Consider the following 26,165-nt stretch of genomic DNA (forward strand, 5'->3'; position numbering starts at 1 on the left):
TCCGACTCAGACCCCCGCCACGCTTTGGTCGACACCAACGGCGTAATCTCCATGACAACACTTTCGTCACTTGTGAATACATTATTGGATTAATGCAAAGATGTAAAAGTAAGCACGTTCCGATATAAAAAAAATGGCAAAAGGATAGTAGTTTTGTGTTTTGTGCATCGTGGATACGGCGTAGCGTATAAGCTTCAGCACCAACTGACGGCGTCACCCGTTAATTCACTGACTTACAGCTTGCTGGCCGCGTCGACGGTGTGGCTCTTGGCGAACTCGAGGCCCTTGGTCACGCTGTCCTGCGGCGAGATGTTATGCTCGATCTGGCCGACCTTGCCGCCCGGAAGCACGATCACGTGCGAGCGCTCCACACGCGTCCCATCGTTGATGGAGCTGCCGAAGTAGCCAATGAGATGATGCTTCGGGTCCGATAGGAACGTGTACTTGTACTTTTGCGACTCCTTCCACGCCAGAAGCTCGGCGGGGGAGTCGGCGCCCAGGCCGTAGACGTCGAATCCGGCGGCGTTGATCGCCTCCAAATTGTCATTATAGCCACAAGCCTGGGTGGTGCAACCGGGCGTGTCCGCCTTCGAGTACATGAAGAAGATGGCGCCACGAGTCTTGAACAGATCTTGAACCTTCACCGTCGCCGAGGAGTCCGTCTGGAGCTCGACGTCGAAGTTCACGGTGTTGCCCTCCGCGAGCTTCTCGGAGTCCGTGGGCTCTTCTTCTTTGGTGGGTTCCTCCTGCTTGGGGGCCTCTGTTCCGCTGCTCTTCTTGACGAACTCGACGGCGCGGCTGACGCTGTCTGCAGGAGACACCTTGGCGGCGATCTCGCCCACGACGCCTCCCTTGAGGACGACGACGTGCGAGCGCTGCACCTTCTTGCCTGGCAGTGAGCTGCCGAAGTACGAAATAAGTTTGTGCTCCGGGTCGCTCAGTAGGTCGAATGGCAGACTCTGCTTGGTCTTCCAGTTGGCCAGTGACTTAGGCGAGTCGCCGCTCAGGCCGTAGACCGTGAAGCCAGCGTCCTTGATGGTCTGGATGTTGTCCCGGAAGCCTACAGACAGAGGAAACCGAAAACAAAGTGAGTCCGTTGACTGGTTTAACATTTTAAGCACGTCTCGAAGCGGAGGAATCTTTTCGTCGACTCACCACAGGCCTGTTTGGTGCAGCCGGGAGTGTTGGCGCGAGGGTACATGAAGAAAACGACTCCCTGGTCGCGGAACGTGTCGGCGATCACGACCTCCTTCTCTTCCTGGTTGACAAGCGTCACGTTCACAGTCACGGGCTTGCCCACGGCCAGATCGCTGGCGGCTGCCTTGGGAGTCGAAGACTTTTTGGTGGGGCGTTTGGACGCGTCCGCGGTAGCCGAGCGCTTCTGCGGAAGCTCAGCGGCGGATGACGAGCCCGAGTTAGTGCGGCTGCGAGTAGAAACCATTGGGGTTTGAGTAGCTTGGGGGAGGACTTGATGTGCGCAAGGCGTAGCTCCGGATCGCCCCAAGGTTCGATCGAGGTTGCAGGAAGGTGGATATGTTGACCCAAGCTTCAGCTTGTGTATCAAAAACAGCTACCGGTGAATATAAGCTTCATAAAATGATCTATCCAGTACCTATAGGTACTATTATTAATAATACCTATTTATACCTTTCCAAAATCGGTGAAGTTAAAATAGTGATAATATCTCCTGGAAGACCGGCTAATATAAAAATTGTACCTAATTTTTTAATCTTGGACAAAATGGTATTATTAAATGTCTACTTAATATTACTTAAAACCATAATTTAATTTTATAGATTTTTGTAAAAGGTATTAATCCGCTAATCATTGATGTATGTCGTTAAAGTTTGACTAGCTGATATATAACTAATTAGCAGTGGAGTTTATATTATAGCCAGAGGCTAATGGTAACCAAATATCAAATGCTCTTTTTGATCATAATAATACTATTATCAAAATAAAATATTAGTAGTAGCTCAAAATTTTAAAAGCAAACCACTATCATAATATTAGCTTTGAGATTTGAAAAATATTAGAAACGATATGAAATTTATGATATGTTGCCATTTAAGTACGTTTCTTGCCACCTTACCCTCTGCTGAGTGAACAGAGGGCTCACAAAAGAACTCTTTCAGTCAGTATTCTTGAACAGCACTAGGCTTAAAGACTGATGAGTAATTGCTCTAGTATTTCACTTTGACACAGACAAAGGCGATCGAGATGGAAAACTGCAAACGCTTGCAGCTGTTTAAAGTCGATAGAGCGAAATCAAGGTATTTATTCTTGTTCTCTACCGATAGCCTCGTCCACATCGTGAGTCTTAAAAAAATTGCAGCCTGTGACGCTAGATTATTAATAGTGCGCTCTGCAGTGCCAATTCACGACGAAGCGTGAGCAGCACCACAAATGTCTGAAAAACACATCAAGTACAGGTTTTCACAGCAAACATACGGAGAGCACACAATAATGTGGAAGAACACAAAACACATTTGGAAAACACAATGCTTTGAGAAAATTCACACAAAACTACATGGCGTGCACAATATCAACATCTCTGCCAACACCACTCAATCACTTTAGCTTTCACCCTCAAACAGAAGCCCCCCCCCCTCCCCAGGCCCGACACCATGCCACGCACCCACGACTGGAACTTACTCGCCTGTGACTTGACCGAAGCCGATGCTGACATGCTGCTGCAGAGTATGAAGGCGTTCACAGCAGCGAAGAGCCAGCTGATGTCGTGCACCTTGTGTGCGTCTTCTACTCCCCACTCAATACGCTACAAGCTCCTGTCGTGCGAATGCGCGCAGTGTAAGGCTGTGGCGCCGTTTGCAAAGTGTCAATGGCGTGGAAAGAAGGTTACTTGTTTAGCGTTGAACGCGGTAACGCTCTTTGAGCTCGGCGAACATTTTTCACCGGCGAATCCACGCCAGAAGCCGAAAGTCACACGTTTGCAAAAGGCATACATCCAAGAGTTAACCAGAGAAAACCTTACCCCTCTCCGTATCTTGCATGCCATGACACGGAAGCTTGGGAAGACTCTACAAGAGCTGCCAGAGCTACGCAAAGTTCAAAATGCTGTGAACCACTACCGCCGCACAGAATTAGGTGGAAGTGACCGCTACGGAGAGCTTCATCACGTGTAGCCGCCGCGGCGTACAGCGGCCGCGAGGCGGAGCATGATGCTTTCACGTTTACCGCTAGAACAGACGGGTTCGGCAAGCCCGTTGTTGGTGATGGATCTGACACCCACCCTTTTGTTGTGGGTGTGACGACAAAGTCACTGTTGCGCTCTGCTGACCGAGATCCGGCCTCATTCGTTCTCCACATCGACGCGACGTTCCAGCTAGCGCAGACTAGCTACCCTGTGATTGTATGCGGCATGTCTGATGGCGCAAGACAGTTCCACTTAATGGCTCTCTTTATTACATCGCAGCTGGAAGAACGTCACTACACGGATGCCTTGTCAGGACTGCAGACAATCTACACCAAAGTAGTTGGCAAGCGACTGAATGCTCAGTATATTATGGGCGACGCAGACAAAGCCCAATTTAACGGTATTAAGACCGTTTTTGGTGCTGCTGGTGAGTACATATCTCTTATGTGCTATTATCATGTCGTAGCTAAGGTCAGCTTGCCCTAAAGGAGCGCACTAACAGACTGCATGGGGATCTGGCTGCTGAAGTGTTTCGTGGGATTTATGATCTTCACTTTGCTGCAAATAAGGAAGATTTTTTGGCACGAAAAATGAAAGTCTTGGTGGATTGGAGAACGCATTCGGAGCTGGACACGTTTCGTGTGTACATGGAGAAGCAATGGCTGCAAGGAAACTTCTGTAAGTGGCAGGTTTATTTTACACCACCAGGCTTCGCATCAACAAACAATCCGTGCGAAACCTTTAACCGAGCTTTCAAGCGTGACTACACGCAAAAGCGCAAGCTGAAGCTTGCCGTTTTGCTTCAACAGATGCAGTACTGTTGCAGTCATCGGTCCATGGCACCGACAGAGTTTGCGCCTAGACGTTTATCGGACAAGCGCCTGGTTGCACGAACAACAGCACTTCGACGTGGTGGTTATCTGACGGAACACACGTTCAGCTGGAGCAGTATCAGTTTTCTGGTGGACAATGCGAGCAGTAACATCCTTCGTGTGCTTGCTACGCCTCCACAGCGCTTCTACATCCCGTCGCGAGGCCGATCTGAAGAAGCGCTCGATGTTGCAGCTCAGTTCTCTGTGAACTACGCCAGGATGGAGATAGAGGGACAGCCGAGCACAGGATGGCCTGTCAACTTGGATGCACTACATTGTCCATGTCGGTACCACTTCAAGATGAGAGACTGCGTGCATCTTCAATTGCACTGCAGTGCCGCAATTACGTCGACGGATAAGGCGAGCGTCTCATGGTAAATCGCAGCAGAAAACGAGGCTTGGATATTGAAGATCACCAAATTGTTGCACAAACTGTAGGACGTCCGAGGCATGCAGGACATGCTCTGCAGTGCGAGTAAGCGACGCGCAGAAATACATACTTCTTGAGTCACCTAAACTATTTCCAACATCGTATCTGGCTACTGTATAGCAGTTTGTAGCTGCACATACTTGTGGACGCGTCACTAGCGTCACCAACTTGTCGTATATACTGCATAGTGGTTGCGGTCAGAAACCGGCAGTGCCGGCCCGGCACTACCGCTTGGTCGTGTCCTCAGTGCCGCATTCATGTAGCACCTGCGCCAGATAGTGGCAGCGAAATGGTGGCGTATTCTTCAGCATAACTCTAAGGCGTATCTCGCAGCAGCCACGACTCACCTATAGCATCTCACAGTATCTTCAATAGCGACAGCCTTTTAACCCGCACCAGCAGCATCCATAGTATTTCCAAGGCGGTAGCCGTACGCAGTGTCTTCTGTGATGCAACTACGCCGCTACCACCAGCGGTTTTGCATCTTTCATGTTAGCCCTCACGCTTGCGCCTTCAATTCCAGCGGAGCGGCAGTGGCTATGTCTTCATCGCAGCGCAGACGCCCCAGTTTTAATCAGCAGTAGGCTCGCCACCGGGTATCAATGGTGGCAGCCACTTACCCGGTGTACCGACTGCTCCACAGCATCCTCATATTACTACCAGCGCTGCAGACCAGCAGTAAGTGCACTAGTGGCACGGACACCCGGCGTCTGCAGTGGTGCTAGCCACTTTGGCCTCCCTGGCCTTCCGCCACAGTCTCTCCGGAGCGACAGCTTCTTCGTGCCCAATTTTGCTCCGCCGTTTGGCAATTTGCAGGCCCAAGCCACCAATCACAAAGACAATTCTTGGAACGTTCCGTTTTGCATTTTGCAGTGCGGCTTGAGAGTCTCGAGTCGAGACAGACCATGGCCATTCCTTGTTCGTGTGCTAAAATGGATCTTACTGTGTTTGTCAGAATACTTACTGTGCTGAACATATTTTCTCTCAATTCACCACACGTCTCTCTCCCAATTGTCCCTCCATTTCCCTCACTGCTTATTAGTAATACTTCAGCTAGTCAAACTTTAACGACATATGATTGGTGAATTAAAAGCAATTGCGCAATCTTTGAAAATATAATATCGTTTTAGCAAATATTAAACAGATATTTAGTAATATCATTTTGCCCAAGAAGAAAATATTAGGTGATATTTTTAATATTAACTTCACCAATTTTGGAGCTTCCATCAACCCCTGTTTAGCAGTAGCTATTATTAATATATCCAATCCAAAGCCTCTCCTTACTGATCACCACTACCTACAGTTGTGCCATTTTTAGATTCCTGTTGAGCTGGAGGTTCCGGATATTCACACTTGCATAGCTCAGTCAATACGAGTTCATTTTCCAAGGCACCCGTGACGCACAAACGAACGAGGACGGACGCGCGGTGGACGGCGCAGCGACCCCCGGCTGGACTTGACGTTGGCAAAAGTGGATGGCAAAGCTATTCAACCATAGGGATTCGATGGGATTTCCGCCAAGTGCCGTGCGTGAGCTTCGAGTGATGCAAAAATGCTTTATAGGAGAAACTCGTTAAGAAGCGAGGACGCACGCAACCAGCAAATGCCATTGCTGGCGTACTTCAATAGACCTAAATGAAAAAGCCAATGTCCATGATTAACAAACTCTAAATAACGATATTTCTGGATTTTGTATCACTATTTGGTAAGTAGAGGATAGAGGTAAGTTTGACTTAATATTGTAAACCAATTGGGGACCCTTCTAGCACTGCTATTTAGAGGTCTCACTACTGTAAACGTTATGGAGAGGATCATCGGTACCACAGCCCGGCGGATCAGACTTATGAAACTAGTCAGTTTTAAATCGCAGATACACAGGAAGGTTATAAAATGTTCTGTTGGTAGACAAGCTTTACCGAGCGCATTTTGGCGGCTTCCCTTGGCCTCGCTCCCAGCACGAGCGAATCCTCGGGCACCTCTGCCCAGGTCTTCAACTTGTCAGGCGATTTCGTAAAGTGGATATTGAAGGTCGTATATGAATTATAGTATCTCTCTCTCTCGAAGCAGTTGACGTCTTGAGACCGGTCGCTTGTGGTGTCACTCTACATGTAAGTGCTTTCTGCCAGTAAAATTAGTATTATTGTACAATGTCGTACGAGCGTGAACTGAGATAACTTAGTTCAATAGAGTAAATTTATTTGAAGAACGATGGTCAGTCACCTCACAAGATATTTTTAAGCAGGACATTCCTACGGGTATGAGTTTATTAAAACATGTCCACTCTGTACAGTGGGTGCCACCCTTTGTACAGCACCGAGGCGAAGATCTCAAATGCGATGTGTACCACAGATCACATCGCATTTGATAAACAAGAAGCCTGTTTGCGTTAATGCCCAGAGTAAACAATGTGGCTGCTGCAAGAAGGGTGGCAATGAGCCCCACACCAAACGAGCGACATTAGCAGTTGTGCTTCCTCCAACACACAGCATCCTAGTCCGGAACAGCACCATGAAGCGATAGTTCATCCTGGTCGTATTCGCAAGTGTCTTTCCAGTGGCCACTGAAGCCTCTTCGGAGACCAGAGTCATTAACCAGACAAAGAACCCGAAACTCTCCGATCATTCTGTCAACCAGTTTCTGAGAGCCGCTAACGCGGACAACACTATTGCAACTGAAGAGAGGGGCATCCAATCGAGAGTTGCCGCTGCGTTGGGTGAGGGTATGAAGACCGGTGGGGCTGAAGAAGCAAGGACAGAAGCTGCAATTCAAGGCATGGGTCCTGGCGAGAAAAGATCCAGCCGACATACTAAAGAAATTCAAACTGAAGGGGGTGGATGCGGAAGTGGCTAGGCGCGACCCGAACTATCAAGTGTCCTGGACTACTCCAGATACTGGCTCAAGAAGGGCGGGCGATATATGGCGTAAGTCGGTGGAAAGCTTTCCGTAAAACCCAATATAAAACGACCGCTGTATTTCGAAAGACGTACTTGCATAATGGTATGCTTAGAAAACTGCTGACAGAATTTCTTACGGCTCGAATACACCAGGTTATTAAGAAGGTGGAACCGTCAGTTTTAGTATCTGGATCTATTGGCAGCGACGGTGTACGATATCTGAGGACGTTAATCCTCGTACATGTAGTGCTGAGCAGTAGTGACTTACCGTCAAAAATCGGCCCCAGTGCGACATCATTTTTTGGTCAAAGTCAAGTCAATTTTTGTTAGATCCTTAGCGAGGTTTAAATACCTCGCTAAGGGTTTTTAAATGAACCCTTTTAATGACATCCGTACTAAACAAGCGGTAGATCGTTCTTAGAGATCATCAGTCTCTGGAGGATGTGCCACCCTTAAAACTGGGAGCGACGAAGAGTTGGTATCGATTCAAAACGAATTTCAAATGGGCAGATATTATTTATACGGCACCCCTCTTGTCCAGGTTTTATCACTCAGGTATTGTCCAGGTAGAGTTTTTACGGTTTAAATTACTCTCATTTTCTTCTTTTGATTCCTAGCCACCAGTTAGGGAGACACGTGGCAGCCCCCCCCCACGCACCGAGGATGGCACGCACGCACAAGACTGCCCAGATCAAGGCGAAGGTGGCAGAGCAAGAGCGTGTGGCCGAGGAAGATCGTCAGGCTAACCTCGCTCTCTTGCGTGCGGCGCGTACGCGCTCAGAGAGAGCACACGCCAGAGAAATCATGGAGACATCTCGCCCTACTCCAACTGAAGTAGCAGAGGACAGCAATGCTCAAGAGCGAGTGGAGGAGGCAACAGAAGACGTCGCAGATGAAGGAGGAGATGGTGAGAAAGGGCAGGGAGGTGTGGACACGTCGAGTGAAGCAAAGAAGACTACGGGCGATGAAGAGGACGATTCGGTGGAAGATGAAGAGGATGCAGAGGAGGAGAAGGTCGCTTCGGGCGAAGGGGAAGAGAGTGAAGTGGAAGAAGATGAAGTAGAGACGGAACCAACGAGAAAGCGTCGTCAAGGAAAAAAAAGAACCGTCTCCGATGTCGAAGAAGAAGAGCTGGTTCAGGTCCCTGTATTTAAGGCGCATCATGATTCGTGGGCCTCGCTGGAGCAGTCTCTCAAGGAATACATGGAGGCGACGCGCCAAAAAATCGTGGTGAAAGAGGTGATCAATGTAGCCCGCAGGAATGCTGATCTTCGGCGCCAAGTGAGGTACCAAGGGCTTCCTGACTCAGAGTTGCCTCTCGTCCCTGCAGAGATGGAACCTTATCAGCGCAAGTTTATCTGTACGCATGGGTGGTCCGAACGTGACAGATCAACGGGAAAGCGGACGTCACACAAGCTGAGTACTACCGATTGTCCGTTTCAGATGCTGGCTCAAGCTACCAAGCGTAGTGACGGTCAATGGGGCATTGTGATGAAGCGTGAAGTGTACGCCCATAATCATCGTGTCTCCGAAGACATTTACAGGTCTTATCCAGGTATTCGCCAGGCTCCGGCGGACGCAGGCGGCGTTAGCACTAAAAGAGTACAATAACGGGATGCAACTACGCGCTCTTTTAAGAGATAACGACGTCTGCGATGTGGTGTCTACTCTATGGATGATCATGCCTGGAGTTCGCGAAGTTTGGTCTTTCCTTACTACCTTTCCAGTCAACAAGAATGGTGAGGGAAGGTCAATTCAGTGGCGCGTCGACGGGGATTACGTGCCAGATCGAGTGCGATTCAGGCTAGTCGAATCGCTTGTTGATGATGCGTCGGATAAGTTGAGGGGCGGATTGGCGCTAGATGAAGAAATTGAGTTGGACAGTGACGGTGAACGAATGGGCAGCATTGAGAGTTACGTGGTGTCAATTGAATAAGTTGGTCAGTTCACCAGAGAGCAACTGGAAGCTATGAAATCCTTGTGGGGGCTACAAGATACTTGTCGCAATGCTGTTCTTTGCTGTACCTGATTAAATAGCACTGTTAAACCCGCGGTCAGTGACCCCGCTTCAGCGGGTATTATAATGGGAAAGATACTGGAGTGTTGGCCGTATACATCGCTGGTTGGGTTCGGATTCGACCTGACGTACAACAATCTCTTTTGCTTTCGAGATTCCGCTTGGCTAAACGATAATGCCATGCGTGCTTTTGCGGTTTGTCTCGCACGGTACAAGAACAATTGTACAGTCGTCATTCCGCCCCCCAAAAAAGCCAAAAATGCCAAGAATGGAACCCGACCAAAGGCCACCAAAAGTCGTATCTCTACAAGCACGCTCGACAAAGTTGGTGAAAGGGTTGCCTCGCACCAATTCGTGCTTCTTCCTATCAATTTTGGTGGCACGCATTGGGGATGCCTCGTGGTTGACCGAGATACCAAGGTTATCAAGATGTACGACAGCATGGGCGGTAAGAGAAACAAGAAACGGTTGCAGAAGATGGCTGAAGAAATCCGTACTGGGCCTCTACGTGACGATTCCTACGAAGCTTTGGAAGTAACCGAGCCGGTGCAAACGGACAGTGACAGTTGCGGTGTGTTTGTGTGCCGGTTTTTCTGGACTTGTGTGAGCAGCGAATCCCCCAGCGATGTGTCCCCAGCTGGTATTACGAAGCTGAGGTGGGAGATGCTGCACGCAGTCACGAAGTTGAGGCCGCGCTAGTTATTCGTGCATATCCGTCAGTGCAACATGCATGCAAACACTAACGATTTTAATACATGGTCAATTCTTGGGTAAAACCTGGACAATGACTGTATGATGCAGAAGTCGATAATGGTACATTCGTGGTACGCCACCATGAGCGTGAACGCCGACACACCGCAACGGCCATCACTCTAGAATTTTTCTAAGTAGCGCACACATGATTTACCCAGGTTTTAAAACCTGTAAAATACCTGGGTAAACGGTGAAGAAAACGATTGGTTGCGGTGAGATCCGACGTCGACTGCCTCCGATCATTTCCACTTTAGCCTAAGTCGTGCACACATGAGTATCTCAGATTTTATACCTGGAAAATACCTGATTTGGTCATTTAAGTTCCCGAATGTAAATTACCAAATCTGATTCCGTTCTCTATAAGGAAACCTGGGCGAAACCTGGCCCCCTAGCTGGACTATCCATGGAGAATCAGATTTCTGTGTATTTTTTCAATCTGGGAAACCTGGACGCTAAGGTCGTCCTTATTTATATACCAATTTGTAAAAGATAATATTTACAAATTCACAGGTTTCACTACGAGGAAAAGGTTTCGCAGATATAAACTTATACTAACTTGGTGTACTAAACAAAAGATAATTCACATTCCTCGAGAACCTCCCGAGAAGAGGAATTACTGTTCGCCTTCTTTGCATTGGTCACACCGAACGTAAGTCTTGTGTTGTGTGTGCAGAGATACTAGGCTAATAGCACTAATCGAAACGTTGCTTCGCATTTTTAAATAGAATTTTGTTGGGACTGTATCACAAAACAGCCGTCGGATCGACGTCGGCACGGTACATGGTACGTGTCCTGCAGCTTGAGGTCTTGGTGACGGCGCCTGCGTCCCGTTTGGCATCGCAATCCTCTGCAGCATTTGGGCGATACGTCGCTCCTCGACTGCTACTAGATACGTACGCTTGCGTTGGTGTCCCAGCAGCAACAGGTGCAGTCCCTGGGGCACGTCGGCTTCCTTGTTGGCTCGGTACGCTGTTGCTGGGTCGGCCGTACGCTGACGTGGCCGTTGGTACGTCCCCCCCCCAGCGTTGCCCACCGGTTGAAAAGAGGGCCGAGTCCGATTCCAGGCGAACCCCACCTCGCAGCGATCTCCCAAGTCCATCACCGAAGCTTCCATGGGCGTACCCATCGTCGTCCGCGCCGGTGTCGCTCCTTCGCTGGGCGTTAGTTGGCGTGCCCACTGCTCTAGGACCATGTTGGACGTCTGTCCACCAAGAGGCGTCCCTGGCACAATCTCAACCGTCCTCATCGTTCCCGGAGACGGCGTTACAACACCGAACATGCCCTCGCCTTCCACGTGGACCGTTTGTGCCTCGTACCCTCCAGCCTCGGGATCAACTCGCTGCGGCGTGCCACGTTCCTCGCCCTCGCCCTGGCGCTCCCTTTCCTGAGACCTCTGTGGTGGGTCGCCGCCTGCAGCTCTCTCAGCGCGCACTTCCTCTTCCTCCTCGAGGATCTCCACGTGCTCCGTTTCTAACGGTGGAGCTTTCCCCCTACCCTATCACTGGCTCCAAGGGCTTCACCGGACCATCCATGAGCGCCCATCTTTTTCCCACACCTTTCTCCTTCTCCCTTGGCGCTCCGCTATCAAGACTTCTCTCCACGCTTGCTCCTACGATGTTCGACAAGAAGATACCCTGCTTCTCCACCAAATTCGCACAGTCTTCCTCTAATCGGGGTCGTGTATCTTGGGCCGACGTAGGAGGTAGTAGTAATAGCGACACTACTTAAAAGTTATATAGCCGTTGATGTTATCTTGTGTTCTTCGCTAGAAGGAAAACCACTACTGAACTCCTCACTCAACCTCGCTAAGAATGAAAAGCTTCTTCCCTTTCAGCAAATCCCTCGCATGTACGGTCCAGCTCCAAATCCCGCCACGACCAGTTGCTTGCCGATCTCTAACACTTGGAACGTCACTGACTTGGCCGTAGGTCCCACTTGCTTGGACGTGGCGCGGAGATTCTGGAGCGAATAGACTTTCTGCAGGCAGTCAGCCAGCATTGTAAGTCCACCATCTAGCTGTACACCGTGACACTCAAGAAGGGCAGCCGATATATGGCGTAAGTCGGTGGAAAGCTTTCCTTAAAACCCAAAATAAAACGACCGCTGTATTTCGAAATACGTACGTGCATAATGGTATGCTTAAAAACCCGCTGGCAGAATTTCTTACGGCTTGAATACACCAGGTTAGTGGGTACTTCGAACAGTCAGTTATAGTATCTAGGTACTTTTAGCAACGACGGTGTACGATATCTGGGGACGTGAATCCTGGTGCGTGTACTCCTTTTCCAACCCAAATTCACCAAGAACAACACCGAATTCATCAAGTACTAAGTCAAATGCACTGAAATCAAACTCAAACGCACAAAGAACAAAGTCAAATCCATAAAGCAAGTACCGTAAATCTATCATGTACAATAACCTGAAATAGATGCAATGACTTGCTTTAACTGATTTCCATGAGGCAACGTCCCACCGGCATGTTATCAAAGTCCGTCACCTTCACGTGAAACGTGAGCGTGTAGCGGTAGCACGACACGTTTAACGGCGCAGTGGCAACGAGAGGGAAAAGAGTGTGCGCAGCTTCTTGAAGGAACTGATGCCTGTGCGCCTTCATCGTCGTTCCCTGGGGCACGGCAATATTGTGTACCCTACGCCCGGTCATATAGTCCTTCACCTTCGACTTGAACGCCGATAAGACGTTCTCAATTGGGTTGAGCATTGGCGAGTCCGGCCCAAAGCGCAGCAGCGTCGCCGCTTGAAACTCTGGCTCGTTAAAAACGGTCTCAGCGGGAGCATGGCATGGAGCGCTGTCGAGGACAACCCCAATGTTGCTCACGTCCTCGTACTTGCACAAAGTGCTACGAGTAAACTCGTTCGAATGCTCGTATTTGTGGCTTCCCAGTTTGGGTACGTAGTGTACAACCCCATTCTCCCCCATGCACGCGATGCTTGCAAGTTTTGTCCGCCGCCAGCTAGCACCTTTTTCACAGCACGACGACCACGGATGCTACGGCCTCGCGTACGAGGCGACCACAGATTAAAGTTGGCCTCGTCCATGTATACGATGCCCTTTCCCATGGCTTGTAGCTCCTGTAGACGGATGAGGTACTCTCGGCGACTACGCTTGTTGACGTCCGTGCTCGTGTACTGCGGTTCCTTGTGATATTGCTTCATGGTGATCCTGCTTGCGTCCAGGTCAGGTGGTTTTTGATGGTCTGTGGGCATACAGAGATGAAGCAATGCGTGCTGAGTTTGTCGGCCAGCTGGGTGAGCGTCAAGTCTGCGTCAATTGAAAGCTCCGATAGAAGATAGGCCACGCCTTCGGTCATCATCTTCTGTTGCCTTTTTCCACCACGTGGACGAGGACAAAGTACGTCCGACGTCGTTGAATAGCGTCGCAGCCATGCCCGAGCAGTGTTAATAGTGACGTCATTCATTTCAGCGATATTTTCCCAGTCTCCCCCAGAGCGTGCAGCCTCGAGAATGCGGAGCTTGATTTGAAGAGTGTAACGGCTGTAGCGAGCTGGCATCCCGTGCAGACAGAAATTTCAAAGTGAAAAACTAGCCGTTCGAGGACGGCTGCAGCACAAAATTTCGTCAAGCGAGCCCAAGGAAAGATCAAACTTGGGGTGCTATTGACGGAACTGTACGGTTAACCAGTGTGATTGAAGTAGCGAAGGACGCATCCGCTTTCTAAGCGCGATTTGCCGCGCCGCCAACCCTTTCGATGAATACACCATCAAAGAGATTTTTCTTTAATATACATTTTTGTAGCTACATTGCATTCGACTTTGTTCTTTGTGCGTTTGAGTTTGGTTTTAGAGCAGTTGACTTAGTACTTGATGAATTCGGTGTTGTTCTTGGTGAATTTGAGCTGGAAAATGTGTCGGGTTACGAGTAGTAGTACCGTAAAACATCGGCCCCAGTGCATCATAATTTTTTGTCAAAGTCAAGTAAATTTTCTTAAATCCTTAACGAGGTTTAAAATCCTCATTAAGGATTTTTAAATGAACCCTTTCAATGACATCCGTACTAAACAAGCGGTAGATCGTTCTTCGAGATCTGTCTCTGGAGGATGGGCCACCCTTATAAACGGGAACGACGAGATAATGCTCAAACCCGAAGAGTAGGTATCGATTCAATACGAATTTCAAACGTGCAGGTTTTTTTATACCAATTTGTATTAGTTAATATTTACAAATCCACAGGCTTCACTTCATGGAAAAGGTTTCGCATGGAAAAAAACTTATACTAACTTGGTGTACTAAACAAAAGAGAATTCACATTGCTCGAGAACTTCCCGAGAAGAGGAATGACTGTTCGCATTCTTTGCATTGACCACACCGAACGTAAGTCTTGTGGTGTGTGCAGAGATATGATGGGACACTAGGCTAATAGCACTAATCAAAACGTTGCTTCGCATTGAAATAGAATTTTGGTTGTGGCTGTATCACACGGCAACCGTCGCATACACGGACAAGAACCACAACATACCATCTGGAAGCCTGTACGACGTTTTGGGTCTGCAGTGGCCGCTGATAAATAAATGCTGCTGCTTCCCTACTATATGAGCTCTACATGCAGAGAAAAGGGTGGGATGGTGGCCGCAGTTGAAGCGAAGAGGACCGATCATTTATACTTAGAGTGTGCTCAATAGTGACGTATTACTGCTGATTTGGCCCATTTCAGCAAAATGTTTTAGCTGATTACTCGATAATCTATTGTGTTCAGTATGCAAAATTCTGCCTGAGTTTAGGCCTCATTGCTTTATTAGCCAAACGCCTGAATTCGAGCGTTTGGGTAATACATTCGGCTGATTCGCGGGGAACGCTTATAAAAGTGCATTTTTAACGGATTAATGCTTCACTATCTTGACTCTGTTTAAGCTCCCAAGCTTCGCTCCGGGCTCCACCGCCTAAAGCACTTGAACGGTTCTCTTCCAACACGCCATAACTGGCGATCGCTCCCCCTGACCGCTATTTCACTGCTTCTTTACCGCCGCTGTTGACTTCATTTATTTAATCAAATCTGCCTATTATTACACAGCTGCCTCCACTTGGACATCTAGCCCAATGCCTCAACCACCTTTTACTAGCACCAGGTCGGACGAGCCCTCCTGCTTTAGGCTGCGAGAGCTGTAAAATATTTATTTTAGCTACTAAATTACTAAATTGTGCGATAAAATACGTACTTTAGGCCCAGTACTAGTTACGCTTAGAATGCAGATTCTAACTATCGTCGTTGCTCAAACAGCGAAGTTTTAATTGCTGAAATACCTAGTTTATCGGTATATACTTATAGAACTAGCTTTCTGGCACAGCTAAGGATAACTGAACAAAGTTTGATACATTTCCATCTTTGCTTTTGTTTCTTCAATAAACATGCTCCGCTGTCACAGCCAGCGTGTAATTATATTACGGAGCAGCTCGAGTATGAAAACTCGGTCAAATGCGAAGAGAATGACACGACGCAAAGAGAGACGGTGGTTGCAGCGAAGGCTCCTGTGCATAGAGTCGCGGCTAGTTGAGGCACGAGTTGAGCAGAACGAGCAGTAGCAAATCAGAGCAATGTGCACGAGCAGTGTGAGTCACACTGCTTTGCTCGTTGCACTGTGACGTCCTGGTGGAGTGGCGACGTCGCAAGCGAAGGCATGCTGCAGAAAACACTTGCCAGAGTGTCACCGTGAAAAGGCGGAGACGTGACACGCCAACGTGCACGAAGAGGATTGAGAGGGAAATCCTGCTCTAGCAGCAGGGAATATTCTATGGACTTTACTGACTAGAGTGATGGCGAAGGAGCGTGACAGATGAAGACTAGTATAAAGCAAGCTCTAGTGCAGCAGCAGGATAAAATATTTAATGTATTCTCAACTTTACTACCAACTCCGCAAGTCCCATTCAAGCAAGAGCTTCCGAACGCGATCGCTCTTCTGCGAGCCACGAGTGTGTCCTTTTGATGTATCAAATTTAAATTCAGATCCGAATTTAGAGGATCAAGAATGGACAACGATGAGTTCGTGTCGTACACCTTGGTGATAGCCGCGGCCACAGCCAACACCGTCGCAGAAACAGCGACAATAAAGATCAAGAAGTTCTGAGGTGGCAGCTCACGCGACTGGCGCAAGTGGAGCAGCCAATTTCGGAGTCTGGCTCGCAAGAAGCAGTGGACGGACGAGCAGAAGGCGCACAACCTCGTAGTGCTTATTGAAGAAGATCTCGAGGCTGAGGAAGAGGTGGCTCTCCGGGAAGCTGTTATTTCTGGAAAAAGCTTCGAGGAGTTCTTCACAGACGTGGGTCTATTGTCGGTTCCACCCGACTTCAGTGAAGATCTGGACAATGAGCTATGGCCGATGACGATGCGTCAAGACGAGACGGTGCTCAAGTTCTCACAACGCTTGAATGAGAATATTCGTATGTTTGCAGAGCTACCCCAAAATGCTGAGGAAGTGCTTGAGGTGCAACAGTGCAGAACTTTAAGCGCGGATGCCTCGCGGCTGGCAAGACAAGCTGGCATCCGCCTGTGTTGTTCATGACACTCTCGGCGAACTCGTGTTGTACTTCTCGCGTCTGGACCGAGCGAGAACAGTTAACGAGGAACAAGAGCAGGAGAAAAGCGGTGGCTCTTGAAGCAAGGACCAGCGTCGAGACAAGAACAAGAAGGATGGTCAATCGTCGCAGAAGGTCTTCCGCAAGAACTACAAGAAGGGGGGTAATGGCGAAGAAGTCAAAGCCAAGAGCGCCATGTGGTGTACATTCCATAAGACAGGCTCTCATAATACCAGTGATTGTTACACTCTCAAGAAGAAAAAAAACACAGAAGATAGCGGACACTAAGTCGAAAAAACCCAACAACAAGAAGCCCTATCCACGTATAGACAAGGACCTCGAGTCGGACTGGGGCAGTGATGAGAGCGAGATTAAGCTCGTGGATCTAGTGGAGGAATATGCGAGACCGACGAGCGCGCCGCTGCGCATTCCTGTAAAGCTCCGCCATGGTGGGCAGACGTTCGAAGCGTTGCTGGAAAGTAGAGATTCCAATAGTATTAATAAAGGTGGGACACTTAGTGCTAATACGGAGCTAGGCCGTAAGTTTATTCCAGCTTCACCAGCTGACGTTGATACCATGAATGGTTCGGTCACCAGTAGCAGCTCAACGATGGTGCAGCTTGTTTTCTCGAAGCTCAAGTCCGATTCGGTTATCACGCATAGATTTGAGGTTATTGAAGATAGCAAATACGCAATGGTGATTGGACGCAACCTTATAAGCGCTCTCGGCCTCATTTTGAATTTCAAGACAAGGTCGTACAGTGGGATGAGTGCAGCCTCAGTCTCAATACAGGTCAGAGCGTGACGGATTAGGCCGTAGAGACCAAGAAATCGCTTATCTGTCAATGGAGGTTGCCGACGGGTCGGTCAAACCTGAGCAACTTCTTCCTGATGAGCTGAACGAGCAGCTTGTCCAACGCTACCTGGAGCCGCTCATCCAGTATCGTGAGTTAACTGGTGGCCACCTTGGACGCATGCGTTTCGACGACTACAAAATACCTATTCCGCCTCATTACATGCCGGTGCATGCGAAGCCGTACAATGTTACACGCAGGCATGAAGCCAAGGCAAGGAAGAAGATCCAGAAGCTGATCAATGCTGACGTGTTGGAGCAGATCTATGATAGTGAGGTCGTTGCGCCTGCGTTCTTCCTCTTTAATCTGGACGGATCATTGAGATTGCTGATTGACTACCGGTGGCTGAACAAGTTCCTTCGACGATGCCCGTATTACGTGTCGCGCATACGAGAGGTACTAATGCGAGTCTCCAACGCGAAATGTATTTCGACTTTAGAGGCTAATATTGGATATTATGAAAGTGGATTTGCAAGAAAAAGTCGCACATTTACGGCATTTTGCATGTCATGGGGCAAGTTTCAGTATAAGCGTCCATCGCCTGACCCGCAGGCTTGTTTCGGTCGGGAAAATTAAATTCTTGTGGTGAGTGTGTACCACAACCGGGAAACCAAGAAGCATGGTACGATACTTTTTCAGTAGTTCGACCACGGAAAGCAGCTCCAACGCCATGGTAGTATAGTTCAGCTGATGATTGTTCAGGCTACTAGAATAACACACGAGAATATTAACGCCTTGTATTATCAGTCCACCGAGCTGTGTACTGCTAGCGTCAGCGTAGACGTCAAACGGCTTCTCGAAGTCTGGAAAAGACAGCAACACCGCTTCAGCAAAAGCACGCTGGATAGCTTGGAGAGCCTCCATATCACTGGGCAGCCACGTTAAGGGCACTTTGGAGATTGTGAGCCGGTGCAGAGGCTTGCAGAGCGCTGACTTATTTGGCACCATGCCCCTGTAGTAGTTTATCATGCCAAGGAAGTGGCGGGGCTCTCTTTCCTGTTGCTCGGTACAGCAATTCTCTGTATTGCCTGTATCGTTTTGTCTTGTGGTCTCACGCCTTCAGCCGAAAGCGTGTATTCTAGGTAGTCGACCTCCTTGCGGAGTACATGACACTTCTTGCCATTGAGTGAGACACCGAACCTAGCCAGGCGCTTGAACACGAGACGCAGGGGCTCAAATTGTTCTTCTGCACTGGCGGAAAACACTAGGATGTCGTCTAAGTTTACCACGACACATTCCAAACCACCAAACATTCTCTCCGTGTAGGCCTGGTATTCATCGGGAGCAGTAGAGATCCCCATCGGAAGAAATTGCTACTCTCAATAAACCGGAAGACAATGCACTACATTAAGAGCATGACAAATGTTGGGGCCGACGCTTTCTCAAGGATGTGATTTGCCGTAAGCGATGACGCGGCATTGGCCGACGAAATCTACGATACCAACGAGCGAACAGAATGCGTGATAGACGGACCAGTCATCGGCGAATACCAGGAGGCCGATGATATGGTGCAAAAGGTCAACGCAGCGTGCCTCGCAGGCTGAAATAGTCCTGATTACCAGCTAATTCGCCTATTAGGATGTACGCTTGTGGCGTATTAGAAACGTGTTATCGCTCCAGAAAGCCTTCGAGACGATTTGATAGCCTGGTAGCACCAGAATATCGGGTATCCCGCAGGCGAGCGCCAGTTCAAGACCATACGCCACACGTTTTACTGGCCTAATATGGAGACTTGCATCGCCAAGTTTGGCCAGAGGTGTACAACCTGCAAGCGTGCCAAGTTACATGGTGGAAAGCAAGACTTTGGTTTTTTACCGCCTCGCAGTATGAGAACGGTAAACCCTTTTGACGTTGTGCATGTTGATTTGATTGGTCCCTATGATAATGGCAGCTATGGAATTACGATGGTTGATCAAGCGACCAGATGGCTCGAAGTCGGTGTCCAACAGGTCAATCAGGCGCTCACGACGGCGGAGTGTTTCGACCGCGAGAGGCTATGCTGCTACCCCCGACCACGCATCGTGATTCACGATCAAGGATTAAAGTGCACAGGCGAGGAGATTTAAGAGCTACTACGGAGTTATGTAATCAAATTCAAGCCAATGTGATCCGTTGCCATGAGAGTGCCGATTGGAAGAAGGTAATCTACAATGCAGGTTTTGCAATTAGGGCAAGCTACCACAGCATTCTCAATGCGTCTCCCAGACAATTAATTTTTGGCCAAAATATGATATCACGTCAGCTCTACGACGCGAATTGGTGCTATCTGACGAAGCGGAGTTTGCAATATTTACTGATAATGACAGAGAAAACGATAAGAGACTCGAACACTTCTACCAACCTGGAGATCAATTGATGGTTCGTGTCCCCAAGCAGTTCTGCGTCAATATAAAACGCATTGCAGAGAGACCATTTTCGATCCTGACAGTGCGCGACAATGGTACAGTCACAGTTGACAAAGGAGCGGCGAAGCCACAGGTTAGCATTAGACGCGTTTTTCCGTGCTAGCTATCATTGCTTAATGGGTGGAGTACGACACGCCGACGTCCACGAAGAGGATTGCGAGGTGAGATCCTGCTCTAGCAGCAGGGGATATTCTACGGACTTTACCGAGTAGAGTGATGGAGAAGCAGCGTGACAGATGAAGAGTATTATGAAGCTCTAGCGCATAACAGCAGGATAAAACATTTAATGCATTCTCAATTTTACTACTAACATCGCAAGTTCCTCTCAAGCAGACGCGATCGCGCTTCGGCAAGCCACGAGTGTGCCAGACGTTGAACCCAACGAGATCGATCCAGTGCTCTGAGAGAGCGACGAGTGGGCAAGTGACGGCTGGAGCAGCTGTTCATTTGCGCGATTGGCCATGAAGTGGTCAAGTGACAACGAGCAAGGTGAGAACGAGTGGTGTGCGTGTGAAGCACTACTGACGTGTTGGACGAGTAGAGAAAGAGTTGAGCTAAACGGTTGCGGTCGTGTTTGTGTGTCACGAGTAATATCGCTGGCCTGATGGACGAATGCAGGAGTGGGAAGAGCAGGTAACTACGTGAGGCTAGGACCAATAGCGGAGCACGAGGTCTTAAGCCCAATGAGATGGCTGCGTATTGATAGGGTAGGCACCAGAGGTGCACGCAGGAGTAGCTTACGGATTGTGGCGTAAGCGCAGGTCTTATAGTAGTAGTGCTTAGCGTGTGACTGGCTGCGCAGTGCAGAGTGATCTTTTCAACCGACTGTTCAACATTGGGTCAACAATCGGCTTACAACAACATGTAAGCCGAATGTTGAGTGAGACAACAAAAAGCGAGCTACGCAGTACCATGAAATTAATCCGCTGTCCATACCTAAAGGTATTCACAGTATTAAATTAAAGATATCCCAGCCTTCGCGGGGCATCTTTTATTAAAGAGAGTGAGTGCTGCGCCCAACTGAGGTCGTCACTTCGAATATTGTCCTCTACCCTACCCCTTCAGCTACATCCGCCCGGGCGTATAGCGTATACTGTGGGGGGCACCCATTTTCCATAACGTGGGCGACGGAGAAAAGAATCGGCAAACAACATGGCGCGCGAGGGAGCGCCCGTGGGCTTTCTGGCTCCGTCGAAAGCGGTGGGAACGCTGCTGGAGACGGCGGCGTGTCTCAGGTGACGGTGGGCAGCGACAAGGAGTGGGTCGATTCAGCCAGCACGACGAGCCCTCTCTCGTCGCAGATCGAACAAGGCCGATCTGACAGATCTGACCACGCGCGCGCAGAGCCCCAGCTAGTGACAACTAGTACAAGGCGCTTGTTGCTGCTGCTTCCCCCGGTGAGACCTAGTTCAATTCCTGGCAAGGGCTGGATGACTATCTATGCAAGTACGAGCGGCGGACGTCTCAGATTCGTTTTAAGATGTCATTAACATGTCGTGAATTTTATTATAATTGTTGATCGATGGACATTGCGCAGAGCTTCCGTGTACGAGCTAGCAACAAGATTGTAAGCCGGAACAAGAAGGTCAGGGCTAATGGATCTAGCGCTGCTCTTGTACCCGAGGAATGGGTCAGCTATGGCAAGACGTACGTTTGTACAGACGCTGGGAATTACAAGTCGCGCGGTCAAGGCAAGCGGGAGAGACAGCAATCTAGAGCACAAATGTGCGACGTCTCAGGTTTCTCAGTTGGGCGCAGCAACGAGTGCCATTATTACGGTAGAACCTGAGTTAGTGTCCCGTGGGGTACTAACTTAGTACCCCACCCCCAAAAGGGGGGTACAATTAGAGGGGTCTATTAAAGGATGGGGGCTGTAATGAAGAGAAAAACAACCCGTGTCAAAATGTGAGTCGTGTTGATCGTTGGTTATTGTCTGCTATCTGGTTAAACATTGTCTACTAGAGATCAATGTCGGCGAGGCTGACGATGAAGTTACCCGCGCCCCGAATCACTGATTTTCTCCAGTATGTGATCAGCTTTTCATTTACACTTCGCATCATGGGCATCCTTGAAGGCGACAACGTAAACAGAATGTTTCCGCAGGTCCTTTTGATCATTTGCTCCAAGCAAATAGCGTCGGAAGCTCGTAACAATTTTTTCGCTGCTCACAGCCTTCCAGTTTTTTTCTGCTCTACCGTATTCCTTTTCGGATTGGCGACGCTCGGTCATTAGCGATAAATCCAGCAGCCGATCAAATTGATTTAAATTTCGTGTCGTCGCGCTTTATGTTCTTGGCGATAAATATATTTTGATCAATGTAAGAGTCACACAATGGTTTTGTGACATCGTACTTAAGTGCGTACAATCGTCACCACTTTTGGCTGTGACCGTTCGACGAAGGCACAATGCCACACAATGAAAATAAAATACAGGATGTATTTCTTAAATTTTATCGTTTGTAGAGGTCTTGGAGTGGCTTCGAGCCAGTAAATGGGTTTGTGCGAATGGTAGATGTTACCTGAGTGTTGTACGTGTCTGAATGTGTATGTGTTTGTTGCTGGAATGTACGAATGACTTGGTGGTTTCGTGAGTAGTTTCAAGAAGTATAAAAGCAAAGACCCTCATTGCAGCACTAAGCTGATACAACTATTCTACTGACAAGGTGTCAACAAGTTAGAAGACGGTTAAGGAATAAAATAAGGGGACAGGTACATGTATAAACTGAGTGAAGTTTTCAACTAAAGCGCAAGCATGACAACCTACGTGAAACTGGATATCTATTCTCCTAAACATGCGGAGATTTTAGCATGTTCCTCAGTCTGTTGTACCGAAGAAGCGTACTTGAGGGAGACTTGACAAGGCGGTATCGTGCATCGTGCACTCAAAAAACAGGAGAACAGGAGGTCCGCAACTGTCCGTCTGCCTGCTTCACTCGCGTCTCTCGTTTCCATTCCACGTTGGCCACCATCTCTGAAAAGATTGCCTTGATGATGTCTTCGCATGTGTCGAGCTGTTTCGGCTTCTGCTGGGGTCAAATACTGTGATCCGTGCTGGTTTGGACTTAATGTCGAGGACGGCGCCGCACCAGTGGTTTCTGTTGATGTGAATCGGTAGTAGCACGTGAGTGCTGCTCCCCAGGAATGGATCCGAGCCGCGGATGATCTTCTGTTGGCTGTCAGCGTTTTCTGTCCCAGTAGCACCAAGTAAAATTATTGCAACGTGTTCAAACTCTTCTTGAATAGTCGTCATTACGTGCATCATGCAATCGTCGCTGAGCCATAAATCTTCTCTCAAGAGGAGTAACAACTTGTTTGACACCGTTCCGAACGGTGTCAAGCGTGACATTGGTAGGACAATCTGCTTCAGCGCTAGCGTAGCCTTCGCCTTATCTAGGTCCGTATATTTGCAGAGGTCTTCGAGGACGATCAGTCTGTTGAGCGACGTAACAGCCATCCACTCAATGGCATCAGAAACGCCCGTCAGCGATGCCATCATTTGATGATATTCCACCATTACTTGCACTTGCGCTTCGCTGATGACCCCTATCTTGGTAATACGAACACCAACGGGTAGCCCAGGATCTGGTAGCGACTCTCTATAGACTTCCAAAAGTATTTTTCACTTGTGCGTGAACTGCTCAGAAAACACGAGCTTGACGCTGATTAAGGCCTCGTTGGGGGCGATCACCTTCGCTATTATTTGCTTCCTGGGGCCCATCGTCTTAACCTTGAAGTTGGATAGGAAGTCGTGTACCGATTCGTAGCTGTATGCCGACTTGAGCACCCTTGCCGCATTTCTTAGCGTCGTAACCGGTAGCAACGTTCGTTGAACGAGCTGCTTGGCCTCCTTTCGAGAGTTCGTCATACGCATCTTCTTAATTAGCTGATCCTGATGTTTCCGTACCTTGGGCCGACCTCTGACTTTGGTGCTTTTCAAAACGAAGAACGAGTATTCCTCACTTGAACTGGAACTAAGTTGCCCGCCCTCTGAGAGCGCTCTTTCATTGGCGTTATCGCCTGTTTCGCTGTGGCAGGATCATTGGCTGACACCGCCTCGTCAGTCAGCCAGCTGCTGGACTCTGTTTGCTCTGAGGTTGCTTCCACAATACTAATATCTCCGACTGCGTGACTGGAGCCTGCAGCGTGGCTAGATCTACTTGTCATCGCTACTGTGTGATTTGGGTGACTTGAACAAATCGTCACACTGTCAGAGTGACTTAGCGATTGGGTCACAGTGACCGAAAATGTGTCACTAGCAAGTCAACGCCAGCTGTACGCTCCTCACTTTTGCTCTAATATTCAAATAAAGTGTCGTCTGCGATTGCAGTTGGAGGGACAGAAGCAGAGTTCATTTCTCCATAAGTTAAAAGCGGACCTAGGTTGGAAAGTCGATCGGGCCACACAGAGGCTTGCGAAACGAAAGGTGCGTTTCCAAACCTAACAATAGCTTCAAAGCGCTTCAGGCCTTCCAGCATCTGTACAAACATCGGCGTCCCGTTCCAGCTCATCATGTCAGTGATGCGCGTCGCGATGGTGTGCGACGTCCGAAAATTGTTGGTTCCGTTGAGAACTTTGGGAGACGCCGCTGTCAATCTAGAGTCTCGGACTCGAAACGAATTACCGGCAGCTTCTTCGTCGTCAGCATCTTGATCATTTTCAATCGGAATGTTCAATAGGCACGTCGAACACCACCGAGGATGAATGTGCTTTATCGGGATAGGGCTTATACCGGAAAGCATTCGCCAGTAGATAGCATGTCGGCAGGGTAGAAGTTTGGTCCTCAACTAAAAAAATACACGAACAATGACATGTCTAGAGCTCACAGTCAGTCAGTTCGCATTCATTTCACTCGATAGCAATCTACCAAAATACATACCCTAGTTTGTCAAGGTGGTACTTGCGCTTTGTGTCCACTGCAAAGACCATCTCAATCATGTGGGGCTGGATCTGACGAGCCGTATAAATCCGCCTTGCGGTCGTTGGCAGCTTGGTACTACTTTTCCACCAATTCATACGCATGTTGGCTAGCTTCCTTAGACAATTTGTGCAATTCGGTGTCTGCTCCAGCATAGCGCATGTAGCCGACGTCCGTCATTTTTTCGCGTACTCCATTTCAGGAATAGATTGAAGGAACTGAAGTGTACACACACTCGTCTAACATCATCGAAGGCTTAAGCACGTCCTTCAAATTACCCCACACTGCCTCCAATTTAAAGATGCCGACCAGTCAAATGTTAATACATGTACGTCAACAACGCAAAAAGATCGCGTGTGTTCGGACCTGTTGTTTGTAGTGTTCCCCATGTGTGGAACTTCTACGCGGCAAAACCCACTCCACATTTCCCTACAATTGTGCCAGTTGTCGCGGAAGTACTTGAGGAACGGGTGCGTCGACTCTGGGATTTTTTTTAAAGCGTGACCTGCCCTTCCGTCAACCACATAGGACAGGTATCTCCACCCCATTTCATATTCCGCCTCCGTCGTCGGGCTAAGCATCATGTGACCAGCATCCTCGATCTTGTCTCGATCCTCGATGTTATACTCCCTCTTTGCAATTTCAATGCGGAGATATATCACCACGTGAAATACACAAAGCAAAATTCGCGCTCCAGGGAAAGCCGATTTCAACAGTGATATCTCCCCAAAGTGTTTGTTGACAGTAATAGCTCGAATTTGATCCCACGTCTAATTAAATGACTTGAAAGAGGTTATTGCATCTGTCAAGCAGTCAGCACTTTCGCTCTCCATAACAGCATGCTGAACGTATTGCCCCTGAAAAATCACACAACGTCACACAACTACAAAATACACAGACAGGCACACATTCACACAGCTGACACAAAGACACATCATCATGTGAATAAGACAACATATAGACACACAAGAAGCCAAGAGTATGTACGTGGCCGAAGCCATCGTGTATCATGAAGCTGAACAGCTTGTAACGCGCATCGTTCGTGTTGTGAGTTGCGTCTGTTATCAACACCTGGGGAAAAGCCAAAACAACGCCGCATTTGCTGACTTTGGAAAGTGATTCTCTGCGCAAGCTTTTCATCGTCCACGTAGATTGTCGCTGTGTTGCCTATGCATGAGCAGAAGTCACGGAGACTTGCTTCTAGCCTTAATTCGACGGTGGTAGACCCACGCCGCGCCTCTTTCAGCTTCGCCACTAGATTGTGCACGTCACTTAGCGTGACATTTTTCCCTGCATCAAGAGTATTTGAAGCATTCCGTTCGAG

The 26,165-nt window shown here is 48.7% G+C and overlaps 2 protein-coding genes across 2 annotated transcripts; both read right to left on the reverse strand.

The window, feature by feature from the left end:
* Positions 1 to 93: 93 nt before the first annotated feature.
* PITG_00585 (peroxiredoxin-like protein) lies at positions 94 to 1,458 on the reverse strand (the record flags this gene model as incomplete). The annotated part of the gene is made up of 3 exons (XM_002909127.1): positions 94 to 704; positions 783 to 1,060; positions 1,156 to 1,458. 3 exons carry the CDS (start codon positions 1,439 to 1,441, stop codon positions 234 to 236), a joined length of 1,035 nt encoding a protein of 344 aa, XP_002909173.1.
* An 11,108-nt stretch (positions 1,459 to 12,566) lies between these two features.
* On the reverse strand, positions 12,567 to 13,297 carry PITG_00586 (uncharacterized protein; the record flags this gene model as incomplete). Its single annotated transcript, XM_002909128.1, has 3 exons — positions 12,567 to 13,004; positions 13,103 to 13,171; positions 13,256 to 13,297. 3 exons carry the CDS (start codon positions 13,295 to 13,297, stop codon positions 12,567 to 12,569), a joined length of 549 nt encoding a protein of 182 aa, XP_002909174.1.
* Positions 13,298 to 26,165: the final 12,868 nt, after the last annotated feature.

Source organism: Phytophthora infestans, genomic scaffold (genome assembly GCF_000142945.1).
Source record: "Phytophthora infestans T30-4 supercont1.1 genomic scaffold, whole genome shotgun sequence".
NCBI classification, from domain to species: domain Eukaryota; phylum Oomycota; class Peronosporomycetes; order Peronosporales; family Peronosporaceae; genus Phytophthora; species Phytophthora infestans.